At 65.9% G+C, this 27752-nt stretch overlaps 1 protein-coding gene across 7 annotated transcripts; it reads right to left on the bottom strand.

The window, feature by feature from the left end:
• Positions 1-411: 411 nt before the first annotated feature.
• On the bottom strand, positions 412-27708 carry SEC16A (SEC16 homolog A, endoplasmic reticulum export factor). 7 transcript variants are annotated; one of them, XM_084899623.1, is made up of 32 exons: positions 26845-27051; positions 20570-23566; positions 20009-20377; positions 18284-18420; positions 16171-16265; positions 15134-15260; positions 14492-14690; positions 14202-14376; positions 13272-13414; positions 12852-12913; positions 12619-12757; positions 12132-12374; positions 11073-11170; positions 10697-10778; positions 10447-10564; positions 10173-10284; positions 9922-10027; positions 9098-9238; positions 8234-8347; positions 7868-8060; positions 7270-7488; positions 6970-7052; positions 6082-6231; positions 5328-5408; positions 5170-5226; positions 4984-5092; positions 4613-4750; positions 4197-4291; positions 3629-3703; positions 3209-3268; positions 2531-2608; positions 412-1732 (listed from the first exon to the last, which is right to left on the bottom strand). In XM_084899623.1, exons 2-32 carry the CDS (start codon positions 23498-23500, stop codon positions 1664-1666), a joined length of 6798 nt encoding a protein of 2265 aa, XP_084755749.1. In that variant the 5' UTR covers positions 23501-23566; positions 26845-27051; the 3' UTR covers positions 412-1663. The 7 variants fall into 7 exon arrangements, with proteins under 7 accessions (XP_084755749.1, XP_084755750.1, XP_084755746.1 ...); XM_084899624.1 differs by having other exon boundaries at positions 21086-23566; positions 26845-27050; XM_084899620.1 differs by lacking the exon at positions 26845-27051 and adding an exon at positions 27447-27708 and having other exon boundaries at positions 20009-23566.
• Between the last annotated feature and the right edge of the window lie 44 nt (positions 27709-27752).

Genomic DNA, 27752 nt, shown 5'->3' on the forward strand with positions numbered 1-27752 from the left:
CCCCGCCCACCCCCCACCCCGTGCGGGCCCTGCGCCCCGGCCCCAGCGCCGGCCCGGTGAGCCCGCGCCCGCACTCCGCGCCCACCTCTCGGCGCCGCCCGCTCCGGCCCCGCAGCCTCAGCAGCCGCTCGCCGCCACCCGCGGGCAGAGCGTCCCGAGCCGAGCCGGCGCCTGCAGCGGCCCCTGGCGGCCGGAGGACGCCCACCCGCGGCTTTCCTCCCTCGGCTGGACGGGCCTGCTCCCTCCGCATGCCGTCCACACTCCCTGGTGGCGGGATGGGGTCAGAGCAACCTGCCCACCCACTGGGGTCACCGCCACACGCGTGGGTGGAGGCACCCCGGCACCATGGCCGCTGCAGGACCAAAGGGTAACAGGAACACCCAGGCCAGGACGACTCCACCAGCGACAGCAGCAGGTGTGCGCTCCGAGCGCAAAATACTTTATTAACAATCTGCAGTGTAACAATGTGCATTTAGGAAAAATAACGGCCCTGGGGCTTCCTGAATCAAGTCACTAACAGGACAGGGGCTGGAGCGGCCCCAGGAGCCCACCCCGCCTTGACAGGGTCAGCGGGACCCTAGTGAGGGGAGCCTTTCCCAGCGGAAGGACACGGGTCCCCTCACACAGGTCTGTGGGCTCCCAGGCCGTCACGTGGCCAGGAAGAGAGGAGGACCTGTGCCAGGCCACATCCCATGACCCTCCAGAGATTAAAATGCCAAGCAGAACCACGGAAACTAGTTCCTAGTGATTTTATAAATAGCCTGTCCTCAGTCCCTTTGGGCCTCACGAGACGTGATGGTCTGAGAACCGTCGGCGAAGGTGAAGCTGGAGGCAGTGGGAGGAGGTCCCTGTGCAGGTCCGCACGGAGTCAGCCCACAGGGCTGTGGGAAAAACCGGGGCACAAATAGCAGCTTCAGGAGCTTCTGTCAAGAAATTATTCGAAGCCACTTTCTTCAAGATGTCGCCTGCACGCCAGCCAGGTGAGGAGCAGCCGGTGGAGGGCGAGTGTGGCACCACACGCTGCTCTGCCGGAGCCCGGCAGGTGCTCACGGAGCCAGCAGATGAGATTCGGTCACGGTTTCAACACCGGCTGATGGGTGAGGGCCAGCCACACGGAACACAGGCCGTGCGTGGCTGCCTCCCTCGTGGTCCTGACGGGCCACACACAGGCCCTGGCTGCGGGGGAGGGCACCACGCTAACCACACGTCTCAGCCTGTTGGCACAGCTGCGGTGCCGCCGCCTCCCTCCGAGGCCGGGGAAGAACACGCCCGCCAGCGGTTGCTGTTCGGGACTGGGGCGCCGGGGCAGGAGGGGCCGCAGGGCCCAGGGCTGGCATCAGTGTTGCTCAGGCCGACCCGCTCTCCTCCTGCGTCTCCCATCAGGCCACTGCAGCTCAGCTCCCGGCAGCAAAGGGCGTCCTGACTGCTCAGCGCGACCTTCCTGTGACAAGGCTCATCCTGAGCCTGTTCCTGGGTGAGGAGTGGAGCCGAAGGCCCTCCTGTCCTCGGATCTTGGAGCTGTGGTGATGGCAGCTCTGGCCACAGGAGGTGCGAGCACGTGGCTCTGCGGCGTGTCCATCGGGCACGGAGGGAGGCCAGGGCGGTCAGCCGAGGGTCGGTGGAGAGCCGTCTCAGGTGCCAGGTGCCGACAGCGGGGTCCGGTCTACCTCAGCACTGGGTACTTCCTCTGGCCAATCCTCCCCGGCCTGGCGCTTCCCGAGGTGGCCGAGGCCTGAAACGACGGGAGCAGCACTGACTCTGCCCGCCCCGCCCCAGGGGTGACCCTCCGAGGGCTCAGCTGCGACGTGGCCTGTTACCCAGGCCAGACACAGCACTGACGAAGGGCGGGTCTGCTCGGTCCCTTTTTGCAGCCACGCCCACTGCCACGTCAGTGTCAGGTCCCGGGATTCTCGTTAAGGTGCGGGAGCCGGTTCAGGCTCAGAGGGAGCCAACACCACGGGCTGAGCATCTGCAGAGGAGGGCAGGCACCAACGTGCTCCCTCACAAACCTGCCCGACATGCAGCTGCGGGCTCCTGCAGAGGCATGAGCTGCAAGATTAAGGTCGTGGGGAAGACGGGGAACCTACCACCCAATCCTGAAGTGAAAACAGACGGTCCCAGGCGGGGACAGGCCTGGGCCCTGGGAGGGGGAGGGGAACAGCAGGCGGGGGAAGCCGGGCAGCGGCCGGGCTCAGAGTACGGAGGAGGGTGTGCACCAGGCGCAGGTGAGGCTTCCCTTCTCAATGCCCAGAGCTCTGCCCCCCAGCTCTCCTGCCCCGCAGCCAGCCTGTGCTGTACAGACAAGAGCCGGGAGGGAAGGAAGCGGGAGAGTCAAGAACCCCCTTCCCCTCTGAAATCAAAGCAACGTGTTAAAAAGGAAAAAGAACACCGGGTGGGAGGGCACGGCCAGCAGGTGGCGGAGCACGGCCCGCCAGGCGCCCACCAGGGCAGGCAGCAGGAGCGGCAGGACCGAGGCCGTGGCCGAGCCGGCGCCCGGCTCCCGCTCCGCCCAGGAGGCCGCGCAGCTTACCTGTGCGAACTGCGCCGGGTTGTAGAAGGGCACGGAGGCCGCGGGGGGCGCCTCTGCCGGGGGGTGGTCGCTGGGAGCCTGAGAACCACAGAGAGCGCAGCTCAACAAGAGACACCACAGCCACAGACAGCCTGCTTGTGGGTGAGCCACAAAGCGCATGCAGAGGGCGCCGCGCAGGTTAGAGCGGTGAGCAGCCAGCAGGCACACAGCTACTGCAGGTCTATGTCCAGCCGGAGCCAGTGGGTGACACGCAAGCTGAAGGCCACAGGATGCCTTCGGCCAGTCCCAGGGAAAAGCCCGGTCCACGCGACACAGAAGATGCAGCGTTCCTTTCCCGCCCAGCAACGGCCACGGGGCCGCCGCTGCCACCACACCAGCCGGCTGAGCGGGCCTGCCTGTGCTGGAGCAGAAAGGATTCTTCCTTCCTGATGAGAGCACCCACCCTGCTTACCGACCGCTCACAGCGAGGCCGGCCACGCCGTGGGCCACGCCCAAGGCCGACCGTTTGGAAAAAGCCAATTCAGAGCAGTTACAGCCCCACCCCAGCGCTGGGCCCGCTCTCAGAGACGCCGTGAGAAGGGAACGCTGCACCCCGCAGGGCTGGGCCGCGGGCGCCGCGGTGAGGCCAGCACAGCGCCCGGAGGAGCAGAGGGGCCGGGAGTGCCTGTCGGCGGGTACCTGCTGGAAGTGCTGGCTCACTTCACGGGACAGGGAGCTCAGGGAGCTACAGCGCGAAAGCTACAAAACCGAGAACACACGGTCACGAGAGCCCCCGCGGGAAGGCCGGTGGCCGCGCAGCCGTTAACGCCCAGGTCCGTACGGAGCGTTAGTGGGGGTCTGTCCAGGCCTCGGCCAGAGCCGCCGACTGCAGGGCTGAGGAGTGCAGGATCGCCATGCCAGGCTGCGGGCAGAGCGTGGGGCGTGACCTCAACCCCGCCAAGGACTCTGCGCACAGCAGTGCGCTGCTGAAGGACACGGCACCTCCTCAAGCCGGGAAAGCGCTCAGCCCCCCGTCTGCCCCTAACACCCATCTTACAGGGAAGGCTGCCGTGAGAGCGCGCTGCCTGGCCCGCCGGGCGGACTCTGGGCGCCCCTTACCTCTCCCCCCGGGGGACCGTCCAGTGGGCAGGGGGCCAGTTCAGAAGCAGGGAGCGAGGCTGCCGAGCTCACAACCTGCCGGGAAGGACGGGAGATGCAGCCACTACCAGCGTCCGGCGAGCCAGCCTCCCTGGGCCCCGGCCAGCCTGCCGCTCGGAGGCTCCTCGGCGAGGCGGAGCGAAGAACCGTGGTGCGTGCACCGGACTCCACGCCCCCGCCGCGCCTGGGACCGGGGTGACCTGTGCCCCGTTTCTCAGAGCGGGAGGCTGAGGCCTGGGAAGGGGGTCCACCTCACACAGCTGACTGAGGGGACCCGGGGCGGCACCGGCTGGTCCGACCTCAGAGCGCACAATCGGAGCACTCCGCTTGCTTCACGTCCAGTTCTAACACTAAGCACCTCTCTCCTGCCGGGCCTCAGTGAGACAACGGGCATATCACACGTGGGTGACAGTGAGTGAGCCCCCTGAACGGTCGCCACGGACACGGCCCACAGAAGATGGAGAGCCTTGCTGGCCAGGGAGGAGGCAAACCCCCATGGCGCCCGCCCTGTCCCGCTGTGCCTGCTCACCTGGGGTTCCGAGGAAGGTTCTGGAAGGGCTGAACCCCCAGCTAGCACCTGCCCTTCCCTGCCAGACCCTTCTGCGGGCAGGACTCCCTCTGCATCTGTGCAAGAGACAGCAGGGAGGGGCTGACACCTCCCAGTGGCCGGCCGTGTCCGCCCACCCGCACATGCACTCTCGGAGGGAGGGCAGGCGCAGAGGGAGGGAGGGCAGGTGAGGAGAAAGGGAGGGAGGGCAGGTGAGGAGGGAGGGAGGGGAGGAGGGAGGGAAGGCAGGCGCGGAGGGAGAGCAGGTGGGAGGGAGGGAGGGCAGGCGCGGAGGGAGGGGACGAGGCCCTCTGCACCTGCCGGGACAGGAAGGCTGGCGGCTCTCAGGGAGTCACAGGTCAGCGGTGGCTGAGCAGACGTGCCGCCGCACTGCCTACCTGGGTTTGGTGTGAACAGCTGCGCTGGGATCGGGAGCGGGGCAAGTGGGGCAAAAAGGTCCGCGGGAGCCAGAGCCGGGTCCGTGCGCTGGGCCCCGCCCGGGTTCAGGACGTCCACGTAGCGCGCTCGGCTTCCAGCTGCAGGGGGCGGCGCCGGTCAGGGGTGCCGCTGCAGCTCCCCGGGCCCTCCCCACTGCGCAGAGGCGGCGCCGGCAGGAACCCTCCCGTCCCGAGCAGCTGCGGGACGCTCCCGGGCGGGGCCGTCCGCACGCTGTGCCCCGCACACGGTGCCCCGCACACGGGGAGGGCGGGCGCCCTCAGTCCGCAGTCAGGCCCCGGCAGGACACGGTTACTGCTGGCTGGACTGTTACCTGCTTTTCTGGAAAACATGTTCACCGAGGCTCGGGGGGCGCCAGGCCCGGGGGCGGCAGCGAGCGGAGCCTTGGGGAGCGCCACGGGGGGCGGGGGCGGCGCCTTCTTCTGTGGAGGGACAGCGGCCTCAGAACCCGCTCAGGGCCCCAGGCCCGGACGTGCACAACGCCCCCGCCCCCACGAACCTCCTCCTCCGGCTCGTTGGTGTCCACCCAGCGGTTCTTCTTCTCGTCCCACACGATCTGCACGGAAAGCAAAGAGCAGGGTCAGCGCAGAGACCCTGCGACAGAGCCCGAGGGCGCGCGCCGTGCGGAGCGAAGCCGGACGCCACCGCGACACCCACCGACTTGTTCTTGTCGTCCGGCAAGTACGCCTCGGTCCTCTTCTTCCCGCTCAGCCAGCGCGAGAACCAGGACTCGGCATTCTGCACCAAACCAGAGCACCCGGTGAGGGCCGCCGAGCAGAACGGCACGGGACGAGCCCGTGTGACCCCTCAGGACCCACAGCCAGGAGCCCGCGGGCTCCTGTCCACACGTGGGGAGACCTCCTGCAGGAGAGGCACCAGCAAGCACCACCCTCACCGGGAAGCACAGCTCAGAGTCACTGCCGGCAGAAGGACCGCCAGTGCCCACCTGCCATTGGACAGCTTGGATGCTGTGAGCGGCTGCCAGGAGGGTGGCCTGTACCACCTTCAGTGCCTTTGAAAGCTGGGCCGGCTGCCCGTGCCCTGGGCCACCACCCCCGCCAGGCAGAGTGGGTGCTGGGGGGGTGGGGGGGCCAGCGGCCCGCCGTGGGGAAGGGCAGGAGCATGGGGCAGCCACAGCGGATTGCCCCGCACGGGGACCAAGGCTGACCTCCTCAGAGGGACAGGCGGGGCCGCCCGCCCGGGTGGAGGACAGTCCTGGACAGTCCCAGGAGCGGCCCTGGCTGCCGGCGGTGTGACGCCGGGGCACCACAGAACGCCCACCGCCGCGCCCCTTCACACCGCGGCTCGGGTGCCGGAAGCGCGCCTGGCTCCGTGGGGAAGACGCTGCCCGCCCCGCCCCTGGTGCCGGGCTGCGGGGAGCCGGGCCGGCCCAGCCGGAGGCGCCGGTTACCTTCTTAGGCTCCTTGGGCTCCTTCTTGGCTGCTGGCCCCGCGCTCTTCCCTTCGGGAGCGGGCGTCGGAGACGGAGGCTGCAGCGCCCCCAGGCTGGCAGCCCCCCAGGCTGGGGGCGCCCCGGAGTCCGGCGGCATCCTTGGGGAGCCCTGGCCAAGGCAACGTGGGAACCGGTTCCCCTGGGGCACCGCCCAGGAGCCCCGAACACCCGAGAGGCCGGGGGGCGAGGAGAGGGAGGAGGCGGGGCAAGGGCAGCCCTCGTCCTGGGCCCCCTGCGAGTCAGCCCACAAAGCAAGCGGCTTATCAAGGGCACCGGGAGCAGGAGGCGGGCTCTGGCGGGAGGAACGGACTCGGTGCCCCGAGCGTCCACACTGGTCAGCGGAGCACGGGCGCTTTAACGCAAACTGTCCCTGGTTAGTCTGCTCTCAGTACAGCCAGCTCTCATTTTCACTTTTCTGGACAGAATGTCTCAACGCTAGCCCACACAGTGTGCTCTAAATGACAGCAATCGCCTGCTGACGGTGTCCATGCTGAGCTGGGCACCCTAAAGAAGGTTCCAGAAAGCGGCTGTATAAAGCATTTGTTGCTCCGCTGGGCATCAGAGCAAACAGGTGGCATTTGAACAGAATCTGTTTCCAGGAACCCAGTGGACTGCAGGGACCCCGTGGCAGAGCAGGTGCAGGGTGGGGGGTGGGGGTGGGGGAGCCCCAGGGCCCCCTAGAAAAGGTGCAGGGGGTTCTCTTAAAGCGGCAGCTCCCGCACCACCACATGACCCTGCCCACTCCTGAGAAAGCCTGCCGGAGAGCTTCCTGTCTGCAGCGCGACTGGCCTGCAGGTGCCGCCTGGGATCCCGGCCCCTGGCCCGCAGGAAAGGTGGGAGCAAGTACCACGTTCTCGGATTTGCCGCCCAGATCCTCTTCTCTCCACTCAGCCAGCGAGCCTCGCCCTCGGGGGTCCTGGGCCAGCGCTCCTGTCAGTGGCAGAGGGGGCCTCTGTGACCTCGGAGCCGCCGGGGCGGGACAGAGGGAGCCGGCCTGGGGGGCGCAGAGGGGGCATGCGAAGGCCGCACTCGCCCCGTGCGCCGTGAGAGCCAGGCCTGAGCACCCTGACTGCGGCCTCCTCCACGCCCCCCCGGGACAGGAGGCCCATTCGGCTCCGCTCCGCGGACCCCTCGCAGACAGACCCACCTGGGTCCTGGGCCCGGAGCAGGTGTGCGCCCTCCGGCAGGGATGTGCTGGGCGGCAGGCCAGGCCCTGGGTACCGGGCCGCGGGGTCCGGCCCCGAGGGCTCTGCAAAGCCTGGGGCTGCAAAGCCAGGCGCTGGCTCCCCAGGGCCGGGGGGCGGCACGGGGAACATGGGCACCCCAGCAGGCAGGGCGGGTGGGCCCTCGGGCAGCGTCGGCGGAGCTGTGTGGGGACAGGGGAGGAGAGTCAAAGGTGCGAGGCCTCGTCTGTCCTGGCAGCAGCCCCGGTGCGAGCGGCTGCGGCGTGGTCTCGGCACGGCCCGCTCCCACGGCGACAGGAGGACCCGCCACCGAGCAGGAAGTGCCCGGACAGGAGGGCACTGAGGGAGGCACGTGAACGCAGGACCCGACCTCCGCTTCTGGAGCTCCTCCGGCCACCACCCGCCCGGGCACCCAGCGCCATGAGACCTGCCGAGCTTGGCAAGGTTATGAATAAGCACGACGGAGGGAGGGGAGGGAGAGGGAGGGGGAGGGGGAGGGGGAGGGGGAACAAGCGCCCCTGGTTGTCCAGTCTGGAAGCTGCAGTCTCGAGAGGGGCTCACCTGACGGCAGCAGCCACACGCCCTGGCCCGAGTGCTCGCTGCTGGGTGCAGGTGGCATCAGCAGTGGGTTCTCAGTGCCCGGGTACGAGGGTTGCTCGGGTCCTGGCCCGTCATACTGTCCCACCTCGGAGCTGGGGCTGCTGGCACAGCGCTGGGGGAAGGCTGGGTCCTGACGCCACACCACAGCGCCCTCCTGTGGAGAAGCGCCTCAGGCCTCAGTGGGAGCCGACCCCCCCCCATGCTCACTGGGCTCCTGGAGAGGCCCTCCCTCAGCCTGCACACCTTCCCGCTGTCCGTCCGCCCCAGCACCCAGGCGGACACCAGGCGCCCGCCCGAGCAGTGCCAGCGTGGCTGAGCCGCGCTCACCTTGACCTGCCTCTCCACCCGCTGCAGCTGCACCAGCCAGGTGGGCTCCAGGAAGGACTCCTCCTCCGGCCTCTCCCTCAGCTGCGGGTCGAAGAGGCGCAGCTGGGAAGCGACCTGGACCGGGAGAAAGGCAGGCCCGTCATGCAGGGTCTCCACCCCGTTCCCACCGGGAGCGGCGCCTGGGGCTGAGCTGGCCTCTGCGGGCAGGCCCCCAACTCGCGGTGCCGTGGGCCACAGGGCGAGCCTGGACGCCACGGGAGCCGACCTCTGGGCGGCTGCATGGGGTCAGCAGGGCCCAGACCCCGGAGCTGAACTTCCTGCCACCATCACTTGGCGACAGACTAGGCGTGGCAGAGCCAAGGGCAGAACTGACCTAGACATAGCCGCACTGATTGGGTGCTGGAGGTGGGCTGGGGTGGAGGGGAGCTGGGGGGCCGGGCGGGACCAGATGAAGCCAGCTTGCCTCAAACTGTCTAAAATCTCCCCAGTAAAAAGCCTCCCAGGTGTCCCGGGAGGGGAGACAGTGTGTGGCCTGTGGCACTGGCTGGCGCTGTCCCATCCGTTACGATCCCACAGTTCTGAGGCCAGTCGCGCTGCCTCACCGCCCAGGCGGGGACGCCAGGCCAGTGGGTCAGCAGGACCCTCACCCAGGCTGTTGGACCCGCCTCTGCTCCTGGCCTCGGAGCTCACAGCGGTCTCTGTACGCCAATGGACAAACTCGCATGCTAATATGCCAGGGACCAGAGCTGCCCGAGGGCATCTCAGTCTGTGGCTCGTCCCAAGGCCGGCCGAGCGCCCGCCAGTCCCGACCTCTCCCCTGAGTCTGCTCCCTGGCCCCGGCCGCGGGGACGGCTCGGGCCGCACCTGGACCAGCTGGCTGATGAGCACGGGCGAGTGCGAGTGCGGCTGCAGCAGGATGCCCTTGGCGATGACCTCACAGTAGTGGAAGGCCTGTGTGGCCAGCCCCATGTCAGCCAGGCGGCAGGAGTAGATGAACTTGAACACCTGGAGCGAACACACACACAGCTCAGCCCGGTCCTCCCAGTCTGCAGCCGCCCGCAGCCCCGCAGGCTGGGACCGTTCTGGACGCCACTGCCTCCCCCCCCCCCCCACCACCACCACCCTGCAGCTCTCGTCCCCACTCCCGGAGGCAGGTCAGAGAGAGGACACAGCTGAGCTTCGGAAACCACTCTCTTCGGCCCCTCAGAGCTGCCAGGGCCAGTAGAGGCCGCAGATCAGCACACGCTGCACAGCCCCGCACCCACACGGACTGTCCCACAGCCGTCTCCTGACTCAGATCATGCAAGTGCTACACACACATGCAACACATGCTCACACACACTCACTCCTGGGTCAGATAACACTCCCCATCACACTAAAAATAGCCAATAGAAACAAAATATGTGAGGATAATATTTTAAATATTAAGACCCAAAATACAACAAAATCCTCAATTCAACCAGGCTTAGTGTCAAACATTACAGATCAACATCTCCCCAAGATTTCCAAAAACACTGAGTTTTCCAGCCCGGAGCCCGCAGCCCGCAGCCCGCAGCCTCGCCAGCCCTGTGGGCGGGGCTCACCTGTTAGCTGGGCATGGGCAAGACTGCGTGCCCAGCCTGTGGGCAGGCTCACCTGTTAGCTGGGCATGAGGCAGGACTGTGTGCCCAGCCTGTGGGTGGGCTCACCTGGAAATTGGGCATGGGGCTGGACTGCGTGCCCAGCGACTGCGCATACTCATAGGCCTCCGTCCTCTGGATGGCTTCGTTGGTGGCAAACTTTGAAAACGGCAAACTGTGGGGGAGAGGAGGGCACGTGCTGAGCCGGTCCCCCAGGAGCCTCGTGTCCCCCAGGAGCCTCATGCCCCCAGGAGGGGTCAGGCCACACGATGACGTTCTGGGCTGGCGGGGGGGGGGGGTACAGCTGTGCGATCCCTCACCTGTGGTTCGCTCCGATTAAGACGAGTTTCGTGGCTTTCTTTGTGTAAACCCCAAACCCCACTTCGGCCATGAGGTAGCAGAAGTGCGCAGCGTCCAGGAGGCCTTTCGAAGCTGAGGAGACACAGCGGCCACGCCTCGGTCAGGGGCTCTCCCGCAGTCGGATGGCGAACAGGAAGTGGCAGTGCCGCCAGAGGAGGGGTCCGGCCCTTCCACCCGACACCGCGCATCGCCGCCTCCATGCCGCACGCATGGCTGCCGTCCGCACGGACCCACCTAGCGTGTCGCCCATCGTGGCCATCGTCCGGGACTCCACGTCCATGTTGTTGTTCAGGTTGGACAGGACCATGGCGAGGTGCGGCCGCCAGTCTCCCCACTTCTCGTCGCCGCAGCACTAGGAACGGGAAGCAGGGGCACGCCTTACCCAGGTGCCCGGGTGATGTCTGGCCTGCAGGGGCGGCTCATCCTGCGATCAAACCGCCGGGAGCAGGGCCCACGCTGGGGCCGAGTGACGGGAGCCACTGACCGTGGACGCGGCGGGCATCCGCCCGGACATGAGCTGGTAGACGGTCTGCAGAGGGTCGTTGATCGGGAGACTGTTGGCGAATCTGGGGAGACACCATGCGGAAGCTCGAACCCAGCCCAGCTTACCAACAAGACCGGCCCTCTCAGCCCTCCACCGACCTGCCTGATCTCCCCCTGCCCCCCACGGCACACGCCGCTGGGGATCACAGACGCCCGAAGAGAAAGACGAGGTGCTCACTGGTTGGACAGAGCTCAGCACCGCCCTGCACAGCCCCGCAGCGCAGGGAGGCCCGCTTCCTCTGCCAAGAGCCGGACCCTGTGCCTCAGAGAGCCGCCACGGGCTGCCGGGCCAGCTGGTCCACCCTCAGCCATTGTACCTGGTCATGACTCTGGCGTGTGTCCGGCTGTCCATCTTGCTGGCAAGTAGCAGAGCATGACCCCACAGGCCGTTCTTCATCGCGGACTCCAAGGCGTCCTGCAGAGCAGCCAGGGTGAGCGAGGTGGCAGTGGCTCATGTGACGCCCCAAACACACCCGGGCCACGGCCGTCACCCTCCCCGGCAGAGTGCTGTGGCCGTAGGTCCCGCTTCCACAAACTGTGAAAAGCAGCACAGAACAAGCAGCCCCGGCCGGTGGCGTGGTTGGTTAGAGTGCCGTCCCAAGGTTCGGCGGTTGCAGGTTCGATCCCCGGTCAGGTCACATGAAAAAGGGGAACAGACCCACGTTCTGTTTCTCTCCTCTCTATTAATAAATGGAACAAGCAGGCCAGCAGACACGGGACGATGGGGAGCGGCACTGCCTCCCCGAAGGGTCCTTCCCACCGGGGCCCTGTGCACGGCACCCCCATGGCGGGCGATGCCTCTCCATGTGGGCAGAGCATCCCCTGAGCCACGTGACCTGGTACGTTCAGAGAACCTGTGACCGTTACCTGAGCTTATCACGACATATAAGCACCAAGGACTAGGGGCTGTCAGAGCCCTGCCACCGGGCCATGCTGAACTGGGCATGTGCCCACAGGGCCCCCCCACCCTAGACCCGCCCTCCACTCGGCATGAGAGAGAACGCCAGCTCTCCCCAGCCCGCAGCCTCTGCACAAGCCCTGGCTGCCCCGTTCCTGCTGGGCACCACCCCCACACCAGCACACCTCCGAGGCCAAGCTCAGCCCTAACTGACAGCGGGCAGCTCGTCTGTCCGTGCACGTGTTCCCGACAGCACTGCGCAGGCGGGCACAGCCCGAGCCGACAGCGCGTGCATGTGTGCGGGAGTGAGGGTCCTGCGCGAGGAAACCACGCCACCGCCTTCAGAGACGATGGGCAGATGCCTGTTGGCAGGTTGCTGTCGCGGCCGGTGCTCTGGAGGCAGGCCTGGCCCTCCTCAGCTTCCTCACTGAAGCCCACGCGGTGGACAAGGGCACGCCCGCCCGCGAGCGTGACGCACCTTCTTGCGGCCATAGAGCAGCAGCTCCCGGAACCGCTCCGTCTCCTTCTCCAGCGCGGTGGGGGCGGCCTGGCTGTCGGTGAGGAAGGAGAGCTGGGCCTCCACCGACTCCTCCTCCTCGGCCTGATCCAAGGCCTCGTTGGTGAAGTCGATCAGGTTGGCCTCGTTGGGCGACTTCCCAGGAAGCCACGCCGTCCTGTGGTCTTGTAGCAACAGCTCGGCAATGTCCGTGCCCACCACGGTCTGCAGGCGGCGGGTCAGAAAGAGCCAGGCCTTCACTACGTCAGGGCTCCCTCAGGGCCTGCTGGGGAGGCCCCCCAGGAGCCCGACGGACCAGCAGGGTGGGCCCCCTCCCCTCGCCCCGGCGCACACCACTTGTCCCCCTTCCCCACGGCTCTGCGAGCTCGCCCAGCAGAGACCCTCCCACAGCTTGGGGACCAGATGCCCGAGACGCGAGGCCGAGAGGCGTTTCGGGGGGAAGACGCACCCCGTTCTGCCTGCACAAGAGGATGATGAAGTTCCACAGCAGGTGGGCAGACTCTTTGTCCATCAGGCTCTCGTTCTGCAGACACCGGGTGGCTTTGCTCTGCGCGAAGTTGATGACGTCCACCTTGTGGGTGTCGTCCCTGAAACGAGAGCAGCGCTCAGTGCACAGCGCCGCGGCCACGCCACGCTCAGTGCGCACCCCGCGCCACCCCGCTGGCCGTGCCGGGGACGTACTTGCCCAGCGGCCCCGGGAAGGTGCGCATCTCCTCCTGCTCCGGCAGGTGCTGCAGCAGCGTCTGTGGACAGGGAGGGGCAGGGAGGGCAGCTCAGGGCAGGGCTGACCCGAGGAAGGCCGTCCCCACCGGAGGCTGAGGCGCTCCCCCGGGGATGTGGCCATTGACTTTCACCTTCTAAAGAAGGCAGACCCATCCCCCCAGCTCTGGGCCAATGCTCGCGACAGAGGCCGGCAGGCCGCAAAACAGCGACCACCACTCTGGCCCCGGGCACCCGCCCCCGACCACCTCCCCATCGTCCCTGAAATCACCAGTGATGGACACCAACAGGCTCCCCTCAAACCAGAAACACGGAAGATACAAGACATACAACCGAACGAGCAAACAAAATGCCATCCCTGAGGCCGGGCCGCCTGCTCACCTCCATGCTGTGCACCTCCACCAAGGCGGGCTGTCCTTCCGAGGGCAGGTTGGGGATCACTCGGATGAGCTGGCCCCCGGGCCCAAACCTGGCACAGACATGAGGCACGGAGAACTTCTCCGGGGAAGTGGGTCTCGACGGAGCTGCAGGAGGATGCGGACAGGAAACAGCGGTGTCAGCTCTGGGCCTCGGAGCCAGACCAACAGCTCGGAGGTCGAGGTGCCCACGTTAACGGACTTTCAGCTGGAAGTCACTAATGGCTAAAGACCCTGTTAAAACAGAACTTCAGCGTGGCTTAGGAAAACATTTCAACCGTTAAAAACGAAACCATCTCCTCTAAACCTAAAAAGCTCCTTTAAAAGCCCGCCCGAAGCACCTGCCACAGGAAGCAGCGCCCTCGAGCCCTCGTTCTCCGCGGCGGCGCCCAGGGAGCCTCATCTCAAGTCAAAAGGAGGGCTGCTGCCCAGCTGTGTCTCTCCCCTCCTCTCGGAGCATGTCCTCGGGCGAGGATTCCAATGGAAATACTACCTCAAGAGCTTTACAGTTTGCAAGAGCCAGCATTTAACCAGCCTCTCCGAGGCCTGAGAACTGCTGATGGGGAAAGTCTATGGCAGCTTTTCTAGGGGAATTCAAGTTCCCTCCAAAGGCTGCTTCCCCGCGTGGTCAGCATGGGCACGTGAGGCCCCCACTCGAGAGCCTGGCGGTGAGCCTGCAGTTACACGTGTGCACGTGACAGAGGCGGGGCAGCTCTCCGGCCTGGGACAGGCCTGGCCCTCAGAGGATGGCGTGCTGTGACACAGCGTCCGTCCTCCTCATCACGAGTGCCCACAGTTACTGCTCGCTCCTGCTTCTTGCCCCAGGCTTGTGGAGCTACGGAGGGGTGACTCAGCGCCCGCCCGCACCTGTGGGCACCAGGGCCTTGGCACACACCTTGCTCCACGGCGGGCCAGCTGGCATCAGCAGGGTAGCCGTACTCCGGGAAGCCCTGGGCGCCACCGAAATTGCTCATGTAGGCGTCGTAGGCATAGTCCCCGTGGAAGGAGCCTGGCGGCGGGGGCGCCTCGTAGGGCCCCATGGCCACGTTGCAGCTTCTGTAAACCTGACTCTAGGGACACAAAGCCGCAGCTAGTGAGCTCCCAGGAGCACCGCCAGGCCTGGAGCTGCTGCAGAGCAGGGGCCTGGGTGGACAGAGCTGTGGACAGAGCTGTGGGCCCGCGCACCTGCTGCGAGTGGGCGCTGAAGCTGCTGTGGCGGCTGTGCACGCTGGGCGCGCTGCGCAGGCTCTGCCCCGAGTGCTCGCTGTGCACGCTGCGCCGGTCCACGTCGTCCCCGTAGGGGTCCCTGTGGGGCTCAGGGTCGTCGTCAAAGCTCCCTGTGAAGCGAGGGTCGTACCTCCAGGGGTCGTCGTACCTCTCGGGCCTGGAGGGCCAATGGGGCAGAGGCAAGGGTGGGCACTGAGGCCGCTGGCACGATGCACTGCTACTCAGCACTCAGCCCTACAGGTCCTCAGCGCCGCTGTCCGCACATCAGGACGGGGCCTGCCTCGCAGGACGCCGTCAGATCCCGCCCCCGGGGGGATGCCTGGGACCCAGGGGCAAGGTCAGAACCCGGTGACGGTTCGGAGGAGCAGGCTGCAAGGTCACAGCCAGCCATCACGCTGCTCAGACACGAGGAGACAAGGGCAAGCCGGTCCCAGGCGCTTGTTCTGCGCCCACAGTGAGCAGCGCCATCAGGCCGTCTGCCCGCCCTTTCCGACAGTGGCCGTGACGCCAGCGGCTGCCCGGGACCCCAAGCCGCAGCTGGTGGGCATTACAAAGCGCAGCTCTGGTTCCACCCCCCGCAGCGAAGTGCGCCTGACCCACCTGTCAGCGTAGGCGTAGCTGTCTTTCCTGTACGGCTCGTACTCCGCGTCATACCAATACCTGCGGTCGTAGGGGCGGGGATCCCTGAACCCAGACCCATAGGAGTACCGATCCCAGCGGCCCGGATCTGCAAGCAAGGGAGGAACGAGCTAATACACCACGCGCGGAGACACCGCCCCCAGCACAGAGCCTCGCTTTCCTGCCAAGAGGCAGCGTGCCCCTGGACGCTGAGAGGCCCCTGGATGCTGAGAGGCCCCTGGACGCTGAGGCCGGAGGTTTTGGCTGGTCCTGTCCCCGTGTGTGATGCCCAATGGCGGCTGGCTTTCCCCCCAATACACACAATTAAGAAGATAAACCTGCTGCTGACATCTTGGTTAAATTCTTGCCCACAGCTGCTACCTTTTCACAGCTCATCCCATACCTCTACGTTTCACTCCATCTCTGCTACCGCGGTCTGGAGAGGCTGAGAAGCACTCTCAGAACCAGAGGGCCTTTCCGAAGGCCGCCCATTAGAACCGCCCAGGCGTGCGCTCCGGCAGTGTGCGCAGACGTCATGTGGAAGGGGTGCAGGGGAGGCCGAGGGCTGTGAGCGGAAGGCGGTGGGGCAGGAGGGCCGTGTTGGGAGAAGTGAGGGCTGCAGGCCCGGACCCTCTGCACTGAGCAGGACAGTTTGGCAGAGGGAGGAGCAGGGTTCCGGGACACGTCTGCCCCTCCAGTGCGGAGCCACAAGCCCGTGGCCACAGAGCAGGCAGGCACACTGGTGCCCAGGAGCTGCTCCTGTTCCTCCGACTGATATGAACAGTCGCAGGGACAGGAAAGGCAGCCGGGCCTGGTAACGGTTCGTGTGGCCAGGTCACACGCGTGCTGTGACTAAGACACGGCTTCTGGGGGAAGAGCAGCAACAGAAGCCCTTCCAGAAGCAGTGCCTGTGGCTTTGGCTGAGACAGACTAGCAGGAGGGACTCTGCCTCCGGTCCCAGGGCGCCGCATGCCGGCGGCTGTGTTCTGCGAGCTGCGGCGGCCAGGCTGCCGACCTACCTCCATAGTCGTACTGGCCGCTGTAGTAGCCGGCGTAGTCGCTCTGGCTGCTCCATCCACGCTTGGAGCCGTAGTAGCCCTCAGGAGGCCCCTGCCTGGAAACCACAAGGGGGTTACCAACAAGCCACCTGCTTCTGCCAAGGGCGGCGGCGGTCAGTACGGCTGGACCCGGGCGACAGGCACTCGTCCAAGCACTTGGTCGTGGAGAGTCCTGATCAGAAGCCCAAAGGCAGGCGGTAAGGGTCCCCTGCACCAGCGCACTGCAGGGCCGCCCGCCGAGAGCCACAGGAGCGCTGGCAGAGGCGTTCTCAGTGCCCGCGGAGCAGGGCCGCACAGGCTGAGGGTGGATGTCACACTCCGCAGACGCCGAGGGGCCCAGGCGTGGAGGGAGCCGGATCTGACTTACAGACCCGCCGCCCAGACCGTGCCAGTGTGCTCCAGGGAGGGGGTCACAGTGCACCCAGGCTGGTGCCCTCAGAGCGGACCGGCGTGGGCCCTGCCGTGCCCCGGCCAGGCTGGCCTCACAGAGCAGGCCTGGCTGTGACCTACTTTACAGAAAAGTGGGAATTTAGCGGGAAGATCAGCTATCTGACCTGGGGCAACAAGATTCTTGAAAGGGCTTAATGACATTTTTGCTTTTTAATAGCAAGTTTTAGGTAATGCTTCATTAAAAAAAAAACCTCACATTTTTATTGATTTCAGAGAGGAAGGGAGAGGGGAGAGAAACATCAATGAGAGAGACTCATTGATCGGCTGCCTCTGCACACCATCTACTGGGATCGAGCCTGCAACCTGGACATGTGCCCTTGACCGGAACCGAACCCAGGACCCTTCAGTCCCCAGGCTGGGGCTCTATCCACTGAGCCACACCAGCGAGGGCTCTATTACTTGATTTTTGCATCTCACTCAGCTGGGCCTGGGGCTTGGTGGGCACAGCCCCAGGGAAGGAGTGCAGGGCCTCAGCCCAGCCCCCGCTCTCACCGGCCCAGGGTGAGAGCACCTGTCTGCACGTGGGGGGAGGGTTCCGAAAACTGACCCAACGCAGCACAAAACCAGGAGCACGCACCTCCTCGCCCCACGAACCTGCACTCGCGGGAAAGACCATCACAGAAACCACAGCCCAAGTCACCTCGAGCAGCGCCCCCCGGGATGTGATCCCCGCGGCCGGCGAAGACTAACTAACGCTCCTGTTGCGTGGAAACACGCACGCACCCAGCCACGGCAGGGGAGGGGGCTGCTCCCCAGCGCAGCCAGAGCGGTGCCGGCGTGGCAGACCAGGGGACACACCTCCCACCAGAGGCAGCGCGGGCCTCGGAAATGTCGCCACACTGATCTGCAGGTGGTGAGCGAAGGGAAACCGGAACAGCCAGATGCACCCTGGCTCCACCCGCCTCCGCGATCCCTGGCCTCCCAGGGCTTCTAGAAAACCCCGGCCATTGCTCTCACTGAGTCAGAACGCTCCCCAGGGGACAGGGTGTCCTCGGGTGCTAGGACCCGGAACCTCTGTACATCAAGCTCCTGGTCCGCTGGCCACACGCAGGTCAGCGCGCCCCTCTGTGGGCCTGGACAGAGGCCAGCTGCTGGCACAGACTCACGGTTCTGGAAGGCAGTGCGTGAACCAAGCCTGCGTCGGCGGCCACCCCTCTGTCCCGCGTCTAAGGAACCGCATACCCTGGCAGCTCCGACCTGCGAGGCGGCACTTCGCCAGGTGAAGGCTTTGGGAGGCGGCAGAGCTGGACACACTGACAGCAGCCTCCCTCGTCCCTCCGCCCCAGCCACCGAGCGGGAGGCCTCTGAGCTCCAGCTCTCACGTGGCTGGAGGTGCGGCCAGGACTCTTTCAACTTCCTTGTTTGTGGTCACAAAACCTTGGGCCTCACCCTGGAGGCTTTCTGTTTTGCACAGGGAAGTGCAGCCTGGCTGGGGAACCCTGCCTGAGGACAGGGGTGCCTCTGGGGCCCGCCCTGGGCCTGGCTGACCGTGGCCATGGCTGTGTGGCGTGTGCTGGCCTCCACTTAACGCATCTTGCAGCCTGTCCACAAGGACAAGACGGCAGCACAGCAGGGCTTCCCAATCAGGACATCACCACCACAGCCCGCAGCACCCATCAATCACCTGGCAGACGGCCGGTCTGAGCAGTGGCTCGCCCGGGAGCTGGGCCGCTCCGGCTCAGGGTAGCGGTAGTTCTCGGCGTAGGCGGGCGCTGCGCCATCGTAGGGCCTGTACCTCGGATCGTACAGGCCATAGACGTCCTGCGGAAAGACAGCGTATGCAGCGTTAGGCCCCCCTGAGCAAGAGCACAGCTCTGAGCTCACGGACCACTCTCCCCACGGCCTGGACCCGGGACTGCCCGGGCACAACAGAACCTCCCGGATGAGGCCCAGCCCGGCCCTGCTCCGGAGAGGCCAGCATGGCAGCAGGCACCCGTAGCCACGGCAACTCCTGAGGGCTGTCGGGCTTCTGCCTCCTGAGGTCTCCAATGCGGAGGTGCGGGGACCCAAGCTGTGCCTGCTCCAGACCATCCCAGGTGACAAGCCAAGGAGCTAGGCTCCATCTGAATGGCCCTGAAGCCACAGGCAGCCTCAGAGGGGGGGTACTTGATTCGTAGTGGCGTCCAGATTGTTACAAATCTGACCGCCACGGCTCTGTCTCTAAGGGGCGGCCGAGTGAGGACCTGAAGCAGAGAGGAGGTGGCCAGGCATCAGCCAGAATCAGTTCTCCGTGTCTGAGAGCCCGGCTCTCCGCCACTCCCTGGCCCAGGCTCCCTGACTGGTGCTGGAGCTAGGGTGGCAGAGAGAAGGAAGAAGGCCGCCGGCTCCACAGACGTGCTGCGGCTGGGCCAACCTCCCGGGCGCCGCAGTAGCGCTCACAGAGGACCTGGAGCGGCGTGTGCTCGCTGGCCTCCGGGGCTCCCAGCAGCTTCGCTCCCTGCTGTGGGAATCAAGTCCCTGGGAAATCTACACTCGCAGGGTCAGAGGTGTGACCAACCACACACACACACACACACACACACACACACACACACGCTGAGGGCCCACAACAGGGCACAGGCCTCCCATCAGCCGACCCGACCCAGCCCTGATCCAACCTCTTTTGAACACAAGGTTCCCAGCTCAGCCGCCTGCCCTTGGCCTGCACTGCCTGCTGCCAGTCAGTGCTCTCCGCCTCCCTGGCCCACGATCTGCTGCCTTGGCTGACCTTGAATGACCCTGGCCTGGACTAGAGGTGAGAAAAACCAGGCACGGGAACGTATCCACCGAACTCCCTTCTCAAGCAAATGCAGGACTGACGAGAGCCCGACAAACACCCTGAGCGGCAGCTCTGTCGCTGAGGCGGAGCACTGCAGGGCAGCGGGCTCGGTGCTGCCTCCGGGCTGGGCGGAGCTGGACTCTCACCCTCCTCACTGCTTCCCTTGGGTTACAGGCCAAACCTAACTTCCCCCCAAATAGGTTTATTCCGACGGAGGCTTTGAAAGGCTGGTTTTCCTGCTGTCCGCGCGGAGGCTCCTGCCGTCACCACACACACCAGCTCCAGGCGGCTCTGGTCCCCCCGTGGCGCCGAGCACGGCACTAGGACGGCCCACAGGCGCCACCCAAGCAAAGGGCCTTCCTGCCCCACAGGGGGTGTGCTGATCACACCGTCAGTAAGATCATCTCCGCAATCCCTGCACGAACACGCAGCGTGAGACCACGAGGTGCCGCGTGGCAGAGCGGCGGCGGCCGGAGCCCTCTCCTCACGCACAGTGCAGACCGGCGTCCCGCCGGCAGGGCCCACCGAACTGCCCGGGACCTCGCAAGGAAAGACCGCTGGTCAAAGGGTTCAGCCGCCTGTCAAGCCTACCTGGTAGAGCGGGGCTGTGCCCGGGTCCGGCGGGCACGGAGAGGGGTACGGGGCCGGGTAGCCGTCGTACGGGGGTCTGTAATAGTAGTAGGACGCCAGGTCCAGGGGCTGCGGCTGCGCCCACTGCGGGCCCGGCGGCACGGCTGCCTGGCTCGAGCTGCTGGACATGGCCGATGCGCTGGAGGACGGAGGGGGCCGAGGCGGCGGCTGGCCCGGGTCAGCGGCAGCCGCACCGGCAGGTGGCTGTCCCGGAGCTGGGCTTTCTGGGTCTGAGGGTTCTAAAGGTGCCGCTGAGGGCCCTGGCGGGGGAGGAGCTGGCTCCTGCGGGGCTTTCTCGGGGCCACGCTGGTGAGGAGCACCTTTTGCCACCTGTTGGTAGAAATGGTCTGGGTTACGTACCCCAGGCCCAGGCTGACTAGGATGACTGGGGGCGGGTTGCTGAGAAGCAGCTGGGCCATCAGAATGGGACAGGCTACCCATTCTCACAGGACTGTCCACGGTCCTAGTTAAGGTGAAGTCTAGGGCTCCCGAAGTCTCTTCCCAATTACCGGGGTGATGTGCCTTATTATTATGAGGCCCCAAGGCGTCGCTTGAGGGCGCCAGCAGCAGGACGCCCGTGCTCCCGGCAGCGCTGTGGGCCAGCTCCGGCAGCGCGCCCGCGGCACTGGGACTCCTCTGACCTGGAAGCAAGTTCTTTGGAGCCGGAGGTGGAGGCCGGAGCAGCACATCAGCAGGCGGAGTGGAGACCATTGCAGAAAGAGCAGAAGCGTGTGGGGAGTGGCTGTGGGCAAGGCTGTTAGGCAGAGGCGAGCAGGTGGGAGAGCTGGCTGGAACCCCGGGCAGAGGCGCGGCTTCTCCAGAGTTAGCCCCCACGGCCCGGCTGCTCACGGCAGGTCTGTCCCCAGCCCGGGCATCTCTCCGGGTCGGGGTCTTCTCCGTGGGATGGGGCAAGGACCCGGGAAAAGGAATGGGCTGAGCCAGATGAGCGCTCTGATCAGGCTGAGCGACCAAGACAGGTTGGCTGTGCAAAGACTCAGTGGGCGGTGAGGACAACAGACTGGCATAACCAGAACTTGCCTGTGACAGAAGGGCCTCCTCTTCTCCCATCTTGGGAGGGTTCTCGAGGTTCTCAGAAGCACCAATGCCCTCACCGCCTTGCAAAGGGGGGAGGCAGCCCGGCGGCCGGGCCCGCTGGCCGGACACGTCCTTGTCTGGAGGTTGAACCACGTCGGATGGCTGAGGTTTCCCGGGCACGTGAAGTGCGGGAGCGGCAGGGGCCAGCAGGACGTTGCCCCCAAAGTCCGGCAGCTCATTCTGCGCCCACAGAGTCGTGGCAGGGCTCTCGCACTTCATGGCTCCCTGGGCCCGGGTCGAGGGCCTCTTCTCGGGTGTCGCGAGCACCGTCTCTACGGGCGGGCCCCCAGGGTGCGGGAGCCGGTGACTGGCTTCTGCGGGCGAGGGCAGAGGCAGAGGAAAGACCTGAGGTGGCAGGAGGGTCTCCATGTTGTCTGGTGGCTGCTCCAGGTTGCCAGGGCAGACGTCGGGCGGGGCAGCGGCTGCCCTGTGCTTCTGGTGGGCATGGGGCCCCCTCACTTCACCCACCACATTGGCACGATCTGCCTCGATTGGTTTTACTCCAACTAAGTGGGACTTCACTGGTTCAAAGGAACTATTTGCACTTGTCTGAAATAGCCCTGTAGGTTTGGGGGGGCTGGGGGTCAAGGGCTGGAAGAGGCTGTGGTGGTAATTCTGGCTCAGGGTGGTCACATCCGTCTCGCCTCCCACAGGAGAAGAGTCGATCTGCTTAAAAAAGCTCCCTGGGGCCTCCTCCTCGGGTTTGCCGACCTCCTGCTGGATGAAGGTGCCCAGGTCCTGGGGCCTGGCTGCGCCGGAAGCGCTCCTGTGGCTCTTGCTGCTGTAACTGGACGACACGCTATCGGACCGCACAGGATGCAGCGGCGTGTCCAGGGCCTCGAGGTTTGAGCCCCCACCTCCTCCGTGGCCTGTGGCACTGAGCCTGGGGCCCGGGGGCCCAGGAAGAGGCGTGTATCTGGGCTGCTCGCCCGGGGAGGAGGCATCCACATTCGGGGGCTCACTGGGCAGAACCTCCTGGTTCTGAGCGAACTCCAAGTTCTCCACATTCTCACAGTGCGAGCCGCCAGCGCCAGGGGTCCCTGCGCCCGCCGTGTCACCCCACACGTCAGCACCGGCACCCTTAGCGGCGGGCTGGCCGAGCTGCGGGCCTGCAGACTGAGGGCAGTACGGCTGCGTGTCTCCTCCCAGCTGGGCGGTCTCGCTGCGGGAGGCTCTGCGGAAGGCCGGGTAGACGCCGCCTGGGCCCCCGGAGGCCGGAGGAGGGCCCAGGCCAGGGCTTGGGGAGAAGCTGTCAAAGTAAGACTGAGCCGTGGGCACTGTGTTTTCAGAGGAGAGGGTCTCCTCATTCTCCATCTCCCCGCCTCGGAAAAACATGGAGAGCGTGCCCGAGTCTGCTTCCGGCAGGGCACGGCTGGCCCTGGCCCCCAGAGGGCCGTGCAGATGGCTTTCCGGGCTGCTGCCCTGAGCGGAGGGGCTCACGAGAGCAGGGTGTGGCCCCTGCTCGTGACCGGCTCCGGGCCCGGGCCTGACCTCCTGGCCTGCCCCGGCAATCCCCGCTCTGAAACTCTGTCTGGATGCGCCTTCAGGATCAAAGGGACTCGCCGAGTGGTTTCCACTCTGCAGGGAAGCCGCCCCGTCTCTCCCGTCGGCCGAAGGTCCTGGGGCGGGAGGGCGGTGCTGCTCGTGGGCAGGCCCTTGAGGCGGGCTGGACAGAGCCGGGACGCGGGAGACGCTGCAGGCCTGCGGTGCTGCACTGGCAACAGGGCCTTCTGGGCGGGGCCAGTAGTGACCTGAGGGCTGCGGGCCGCCCTGGGCCGGCCCCCACGGCCCGGGCATTTGCGGCAGAGGCTGCGGGAAGAAAGGGGGCGCCACAGCGCCGTCATGAGGATGCTGGCCACTCTGGGGCCGGTCTGGCCCAGGCAGGCTCCCAGGGGGCGGGCCACCATGAGCACCGCTGGAGCCCCCTCCTGGCAGGCCCTGAGCCTGGATCTCGTGGTCAGAGCTGGAAGGGGTCACCACACTGGAAAATGGACTTGCTGCCGGCCGGGGCTGCGACAGGGGTCTCGGCAGCGGCTCGCGGAGTCCCTGGGAGCTGTCCCCGGCATTGGTGTGTGGCACAGGCAGCCCCGGGTGCTGAAGAAACGCTGGCGGGGCCGCGCCCAGCAAGACGGGAGGGCTGCTTTTGGACGAACTGCCCAGCGAGGGGTTCTGCAGCGCCTGTCTACTGAAAGCAAACGGATCCGTTACCGGCTGCAGCGGGCAAGTTACCGCAGCCCCCGGTGCACTTGCAGCCGCCTGTCTCCTGTACGAACTGCCAGACCAGAACATGCTGGGAGGGCTCCCGGCGGGAGGCGGCCCCACCACGCTGGGCGGGACAGCCTGCGGCGGCGGCTGCATGGCGGGCTCCTCACGACCAGATGCCGCTTCAGAGAGAAGCAGGATCTAGGCTTTCCCTAATTTGACCTGAAAAAGAAAAAGAAAAAGTGGCATAAAGTTCATGTATTCAAAGCCCTGGTTACAATCAGGAAAACTAAGAAAAAAGGACGTGACGGACAGTGACTTCAGGTAGCTAAGCCCTGAGGGGTGCCCTCTCCATCTCCACTCCCGCCTGGAACTGCACCCCGACCTGCTCCGAGGGGAGCACCTGGATGGAGCGGCTGCTGGCTGCGCCCCGACCTGCTGAGGGACTTCGGCCGAGTCACTGTCTCTTCTGGGACTCAGTTCTGTAACAACTAAGGTCCCGCTGATGCCCTCACCAGGCGGGCAGGGCGAGCAGAGTCTGCCAGGCTGAGCTACTACCCGGGATGAGGCCACCTTTCCTGGAACCCGTCACCAGGTCCAGCGCCAGCCTCTCCACCAGACCGCACACACTTGCCAGAAGGTTCCTTTGATCTCAAAGGAGCACCAGAGCTGAGAGTAGGCTCCTCCACGCTCTCCCAGGAGGGCGCTAGCTAGTACAATAACACCAGCAGCAAAGCCAACCTCTAGGCGAGACAGGCACTCACCCGAGGCTTCACCCGCCTCGTACACACGTGTTTGCCCAGGCCTGGCTGCGCACCGACAGGAGGCAGGTCCTCCGAGTGCGGGGCCGCAGCTTCAGAGCAGCTGTGTGACCCAGCGACAGGACCCAACCCTTCTCAGTAACAGGCCAAGTGTCCACAAAACTCCCACAGAAAGCATCCTCTGTTTTTAAGAAGACACACTAAGTGCAATCTTGAACCGTTAACTTGTATTTTTCAGACAAAAATCCAATTCTGTCTCTTTAGGAAGCCCGTCCTGCGAGTCAGTCCCCCTCGCCCTTCCCAGCAGACTGAGCTGAGCAATCAGAGAAGACAAACAAGAGGAATGCACAGCGCTGGGGTTTCCCCACATTTTTGCAGACACACATATTCTTGTTCTGGGCATCGTTCTGACACTCAGGTAAAAGGAAATACTGTGAGAGTGCTTTAAGGAAACCATTCACAAATAACGTTCCTGTCCCTCCGAAAAACAAGCCCCTTGAATCTATCAGCTCACCACCCGCTGCCCACACGCTGTCCGAGGCCAACGGGAGCCCCACACTCAGAGTTAACAGACTGACACTGGACGGCACCGAAGACTTTGTCTGCTTCTAAGCTGTCATCTTTAAAGCACATATTTTTTGATTGACTTCAGAGAGACAGGAGAGGGAGAGGTAGAAACATCCAGGATGAGAATCACTGATCAGCAGCCTCCTGCACACCCCACACTGGGATCGAGCCCGCAACTGTGCAGGTGCCCTGACCAGGAATCGAACCCTGACTCTTGGTTCATAGTTCAATGCTCAGCCACTGAGCCACGTCACCTGGGCTAAGCTGTCATTGTAAAGTATCTACAGCTCAGCTTTGGCTGAGGGTGGAACCCTCAGAGCCGCTTCCTCTGTCTGTGGAACAGGCACCCGGGATGCCTCCCTGTGAGACTCCGTGGAAGACCCTCCACCTTCTCAGCAGCGTCAGAGAAAAGGGCAGAGCCCAGGCCCGGAGGACCTGCTGGTCAGGTGCCACTGTGGGCGCGAGGCCAGAAGCCAGGGGAGTGGCTCAGGCCACCTCTTTCCGCCCCGCAGCCTCCTTATCTGCACTGAGAGAGCGCTGAGGGCTCTCCTCAGGTCCCCTCGGGGTGCACTCTTATGAAATGATCCTTGATCCTCGCAGGGGGTTCTGGGATGCTCCAACCCCTACCGAGTTTAGCAGGGAAATCTTATCACCATCTAAATCTCACAGGTTTATACTTAAAGGCTTTCCTTGCTGAGACACTTACAATTATCTTCAATCCTTAGGCTCAGCCCTGTTTTAGAGGCCAACACTATCACTTCCCTGCAAAGCAGCATCGCCCGCCCATCCCCCCCACGCCCAGCTGAGAACTTTCTAGCAATGCACCAATTTCACTTGAAACAACCTCCGAGAAACTTATTCTTTGGATCCCTTTCCTCTCTTCACCAGCAGAAAGCAGCACCCTGCGCATCGCTCCTCTCCGGGAACGCACTCCGTCCGCAGTCACTGCAGCCCAGCGGCCGAGCTTTAAGCTGTTTCAAAGACACCGGTGGGTCTCCGGGCACTAGCACATCCTCCGTACACCCAGCTCGGCCTTCCCGCTGCCTCCACGGGGTGAAAAGCACAACCCACTTTCAATGACCCGACTGAGCGAGTCACAGCCACGAGCCCCCCCGCCCTCAGGGCGCCGCCCCCCGCCGGGAGCAGAACCAGCAAGCCCGCCTCTGCCTCTGCCTCTGCCCTGCCCCAGCTTCCCCCTGCCGTCCCTGCCGGCGGCCCGGCCCCGGCCCCAGCCCCAGAGACAGGCAAACCCAGCCTCTCCACAGCGTCAGCCCCCTCGGACGTTCAAACGAAAAGGCGGGACCGAACACGCCTGAAAACGGGGAAGACCGACGGGCGCTCGGAGGCTGCGTGCGGAGCGGCAGGGGCCGGGCTGAGCCCACACCGGGCGGCCCGCGGCCCCGCATCCCGGCGGCGACAGGTGAATGAGTCACAGGAACAAGAAACACGCCGTCCGGCCTCTCGTCTTATCTTTGGCGATAGCAGCGCTCGTGTCGCTAAGTGAGGGCGGGGGAGGGGGCTGCGCCCAAACCCGCACCAGCTCACCGGGCAGCGGGACCCGCACCGGGGAAGGGGAACGAACGCCCGCCAGCGGGCACCGACGACACACTCTGCAAGCAGCTCCCCACCCGGGCCGTTCAAAGGGGAGCAGCAAACCGGGCTTTCAATGCTGCGGTGTCCAGACTCTGGACTGTCATCCTCCCACCGCGGGAAGGGCGAAGCTGCCACCCTAACCTCTGGCCGGGGCGGGACCGCCAGCGCTCGGCCTCCGTTGCAACATCTTGGTCACCTGGCCGCGAAGTCACCGGCTGCTCCGCGGGTCCGAGGGCCCCGTCCACAGCGAGGACCCGGCGGGCGGCGCGGGCGCCTCGGGAGCAAAGGGCGCGCTGAGGAACGTCCGAGGTGTCCGCGCCCCCGACCCGGCCGAGCCGTGTCCACCCGGCTGAGCCGCCGGCGCTGGCCCCGGGCCCGGCCGCCGTCCGTGCGGGGTCCGCGCCAGTCTGACCGGCGGGCAGTGGGGGGCGGAGGGCGGCAGGTGCGCGGCTCCCCGGCCCCGCGGGCGCCCACCCGCCCCGGCGCCCCGCCGGCAGCACCGGAGACGCACCGCCCGCTCGGGGCTGGGCCCGGTCCGCCCGCCCGCCCGCCGCTCTCCGCCCCGACCCCGGCCCTCACCGGCGCGCCTCAGGGCGGCGGGGGCCTGCGCCGGCCGCCGCCCGGCTGCTCCGCAATCCCGGGTGCCAGCCCCTCAGGAGCCGCGGGCGGAAGCCGGCCCGGCAGTTAAGACGAGCGTCGGTGCGGCAGCCGCTGCAGCCATCTTGGCACATCCGGCTCCGGTCGCCCGGGCCGCCGCGCCGCCGACGTGTCCGGCCTCGACGTCAGCGTGCGCCACGCCCGCCCGCCACGCCGCCAGCCCCGCCCCTCGCAGCTGATCCAACGCCCCGCCCCGCCCCTCCCATTGGGCACGCCCCCAGGTGGCGCGACGCTCCGCCCCTTGGCCCGCCCCTCCCCGGCGTAGGGTCCTTCACCGCGTATCCCTTCATCCGCCCCTTCGCCACGCCCTCCACTAAGCCCGCCCCTAGCCCTCCACCTTCCTTGGCCCATCCTTGGCTCCGCCCCAGCCTGCGTCCAATCCTTCACTGCCGCATCCCTTGGCCCCGCCCCTGACGGCGTCCAATCCTCCAACGCCCCATTCTTTAGTTCCGGCCTTAGCCCCGCCCTCTGCCTCCTCCAGTTCTCCAACGCCCATCTTTGCGCTCCGCCTCTAGCCCACCTGCCTGGGAGGGCGCGCGGGGGGCCGCCCCTAAACGTCGCCCCTGTTACGCTGACTCCGTCTCGCAGCCGCTTCTCGTTGTAAGATGTGTGGACAGTAGGGATTCTCCAATCGGACTCGAAGGAAGGATCAGTCCTGAACGACTGATGCCGGCAGGTGCACCTGCCGAGAACTGCTTTCGGCTGAGCGGAGAACGAGCGGTGCTCTGGCGCAGGCGCGTTCTTCCAATTCGGTCGTTGGCTTCGAAGACTGGTAGACTGGCGGGAGGCGATGGCGCATGCGCCGACCCGCTGCGGAGTGCGCGTGCGCA

Source organism: Pipistrellus hanaki (assembly GCF_964339955.1).
Source record: "Pipistrellus hanaki genome assembly, chromosome: 11".
NCBI classification, from domain to species: Eukaryota; Metazoa; Chordata; class Mammalia; order Chiroptera; family Vespertilionidae; genus Pipistrellus; species Pipistrellus hanaki.

Coding starts and splice junctions, on each gene's coding strand:
- SEC16A (XM_084899620.1), bottom strand. CDS start 23,500: ATGCAGCCGCCGCCGCAGGCTGTCCCGCCCAGCGTGGTGGGGCCGCCT. Junction 18,421..20,008: donor GCACAGCCCCGCTCTACCAG/GTAGGCTTGACA, acceptor GTCTTTCCGCAG/GACGTCTATGGCCTGTACGA. Junction 4,292..4,612: donor GCTGTTCACACCAAACCCAG/GTAGGCAGTGCG, acceptor TCTCTTGCACAG/ATGCAGAGGGAGTCCTGCCC.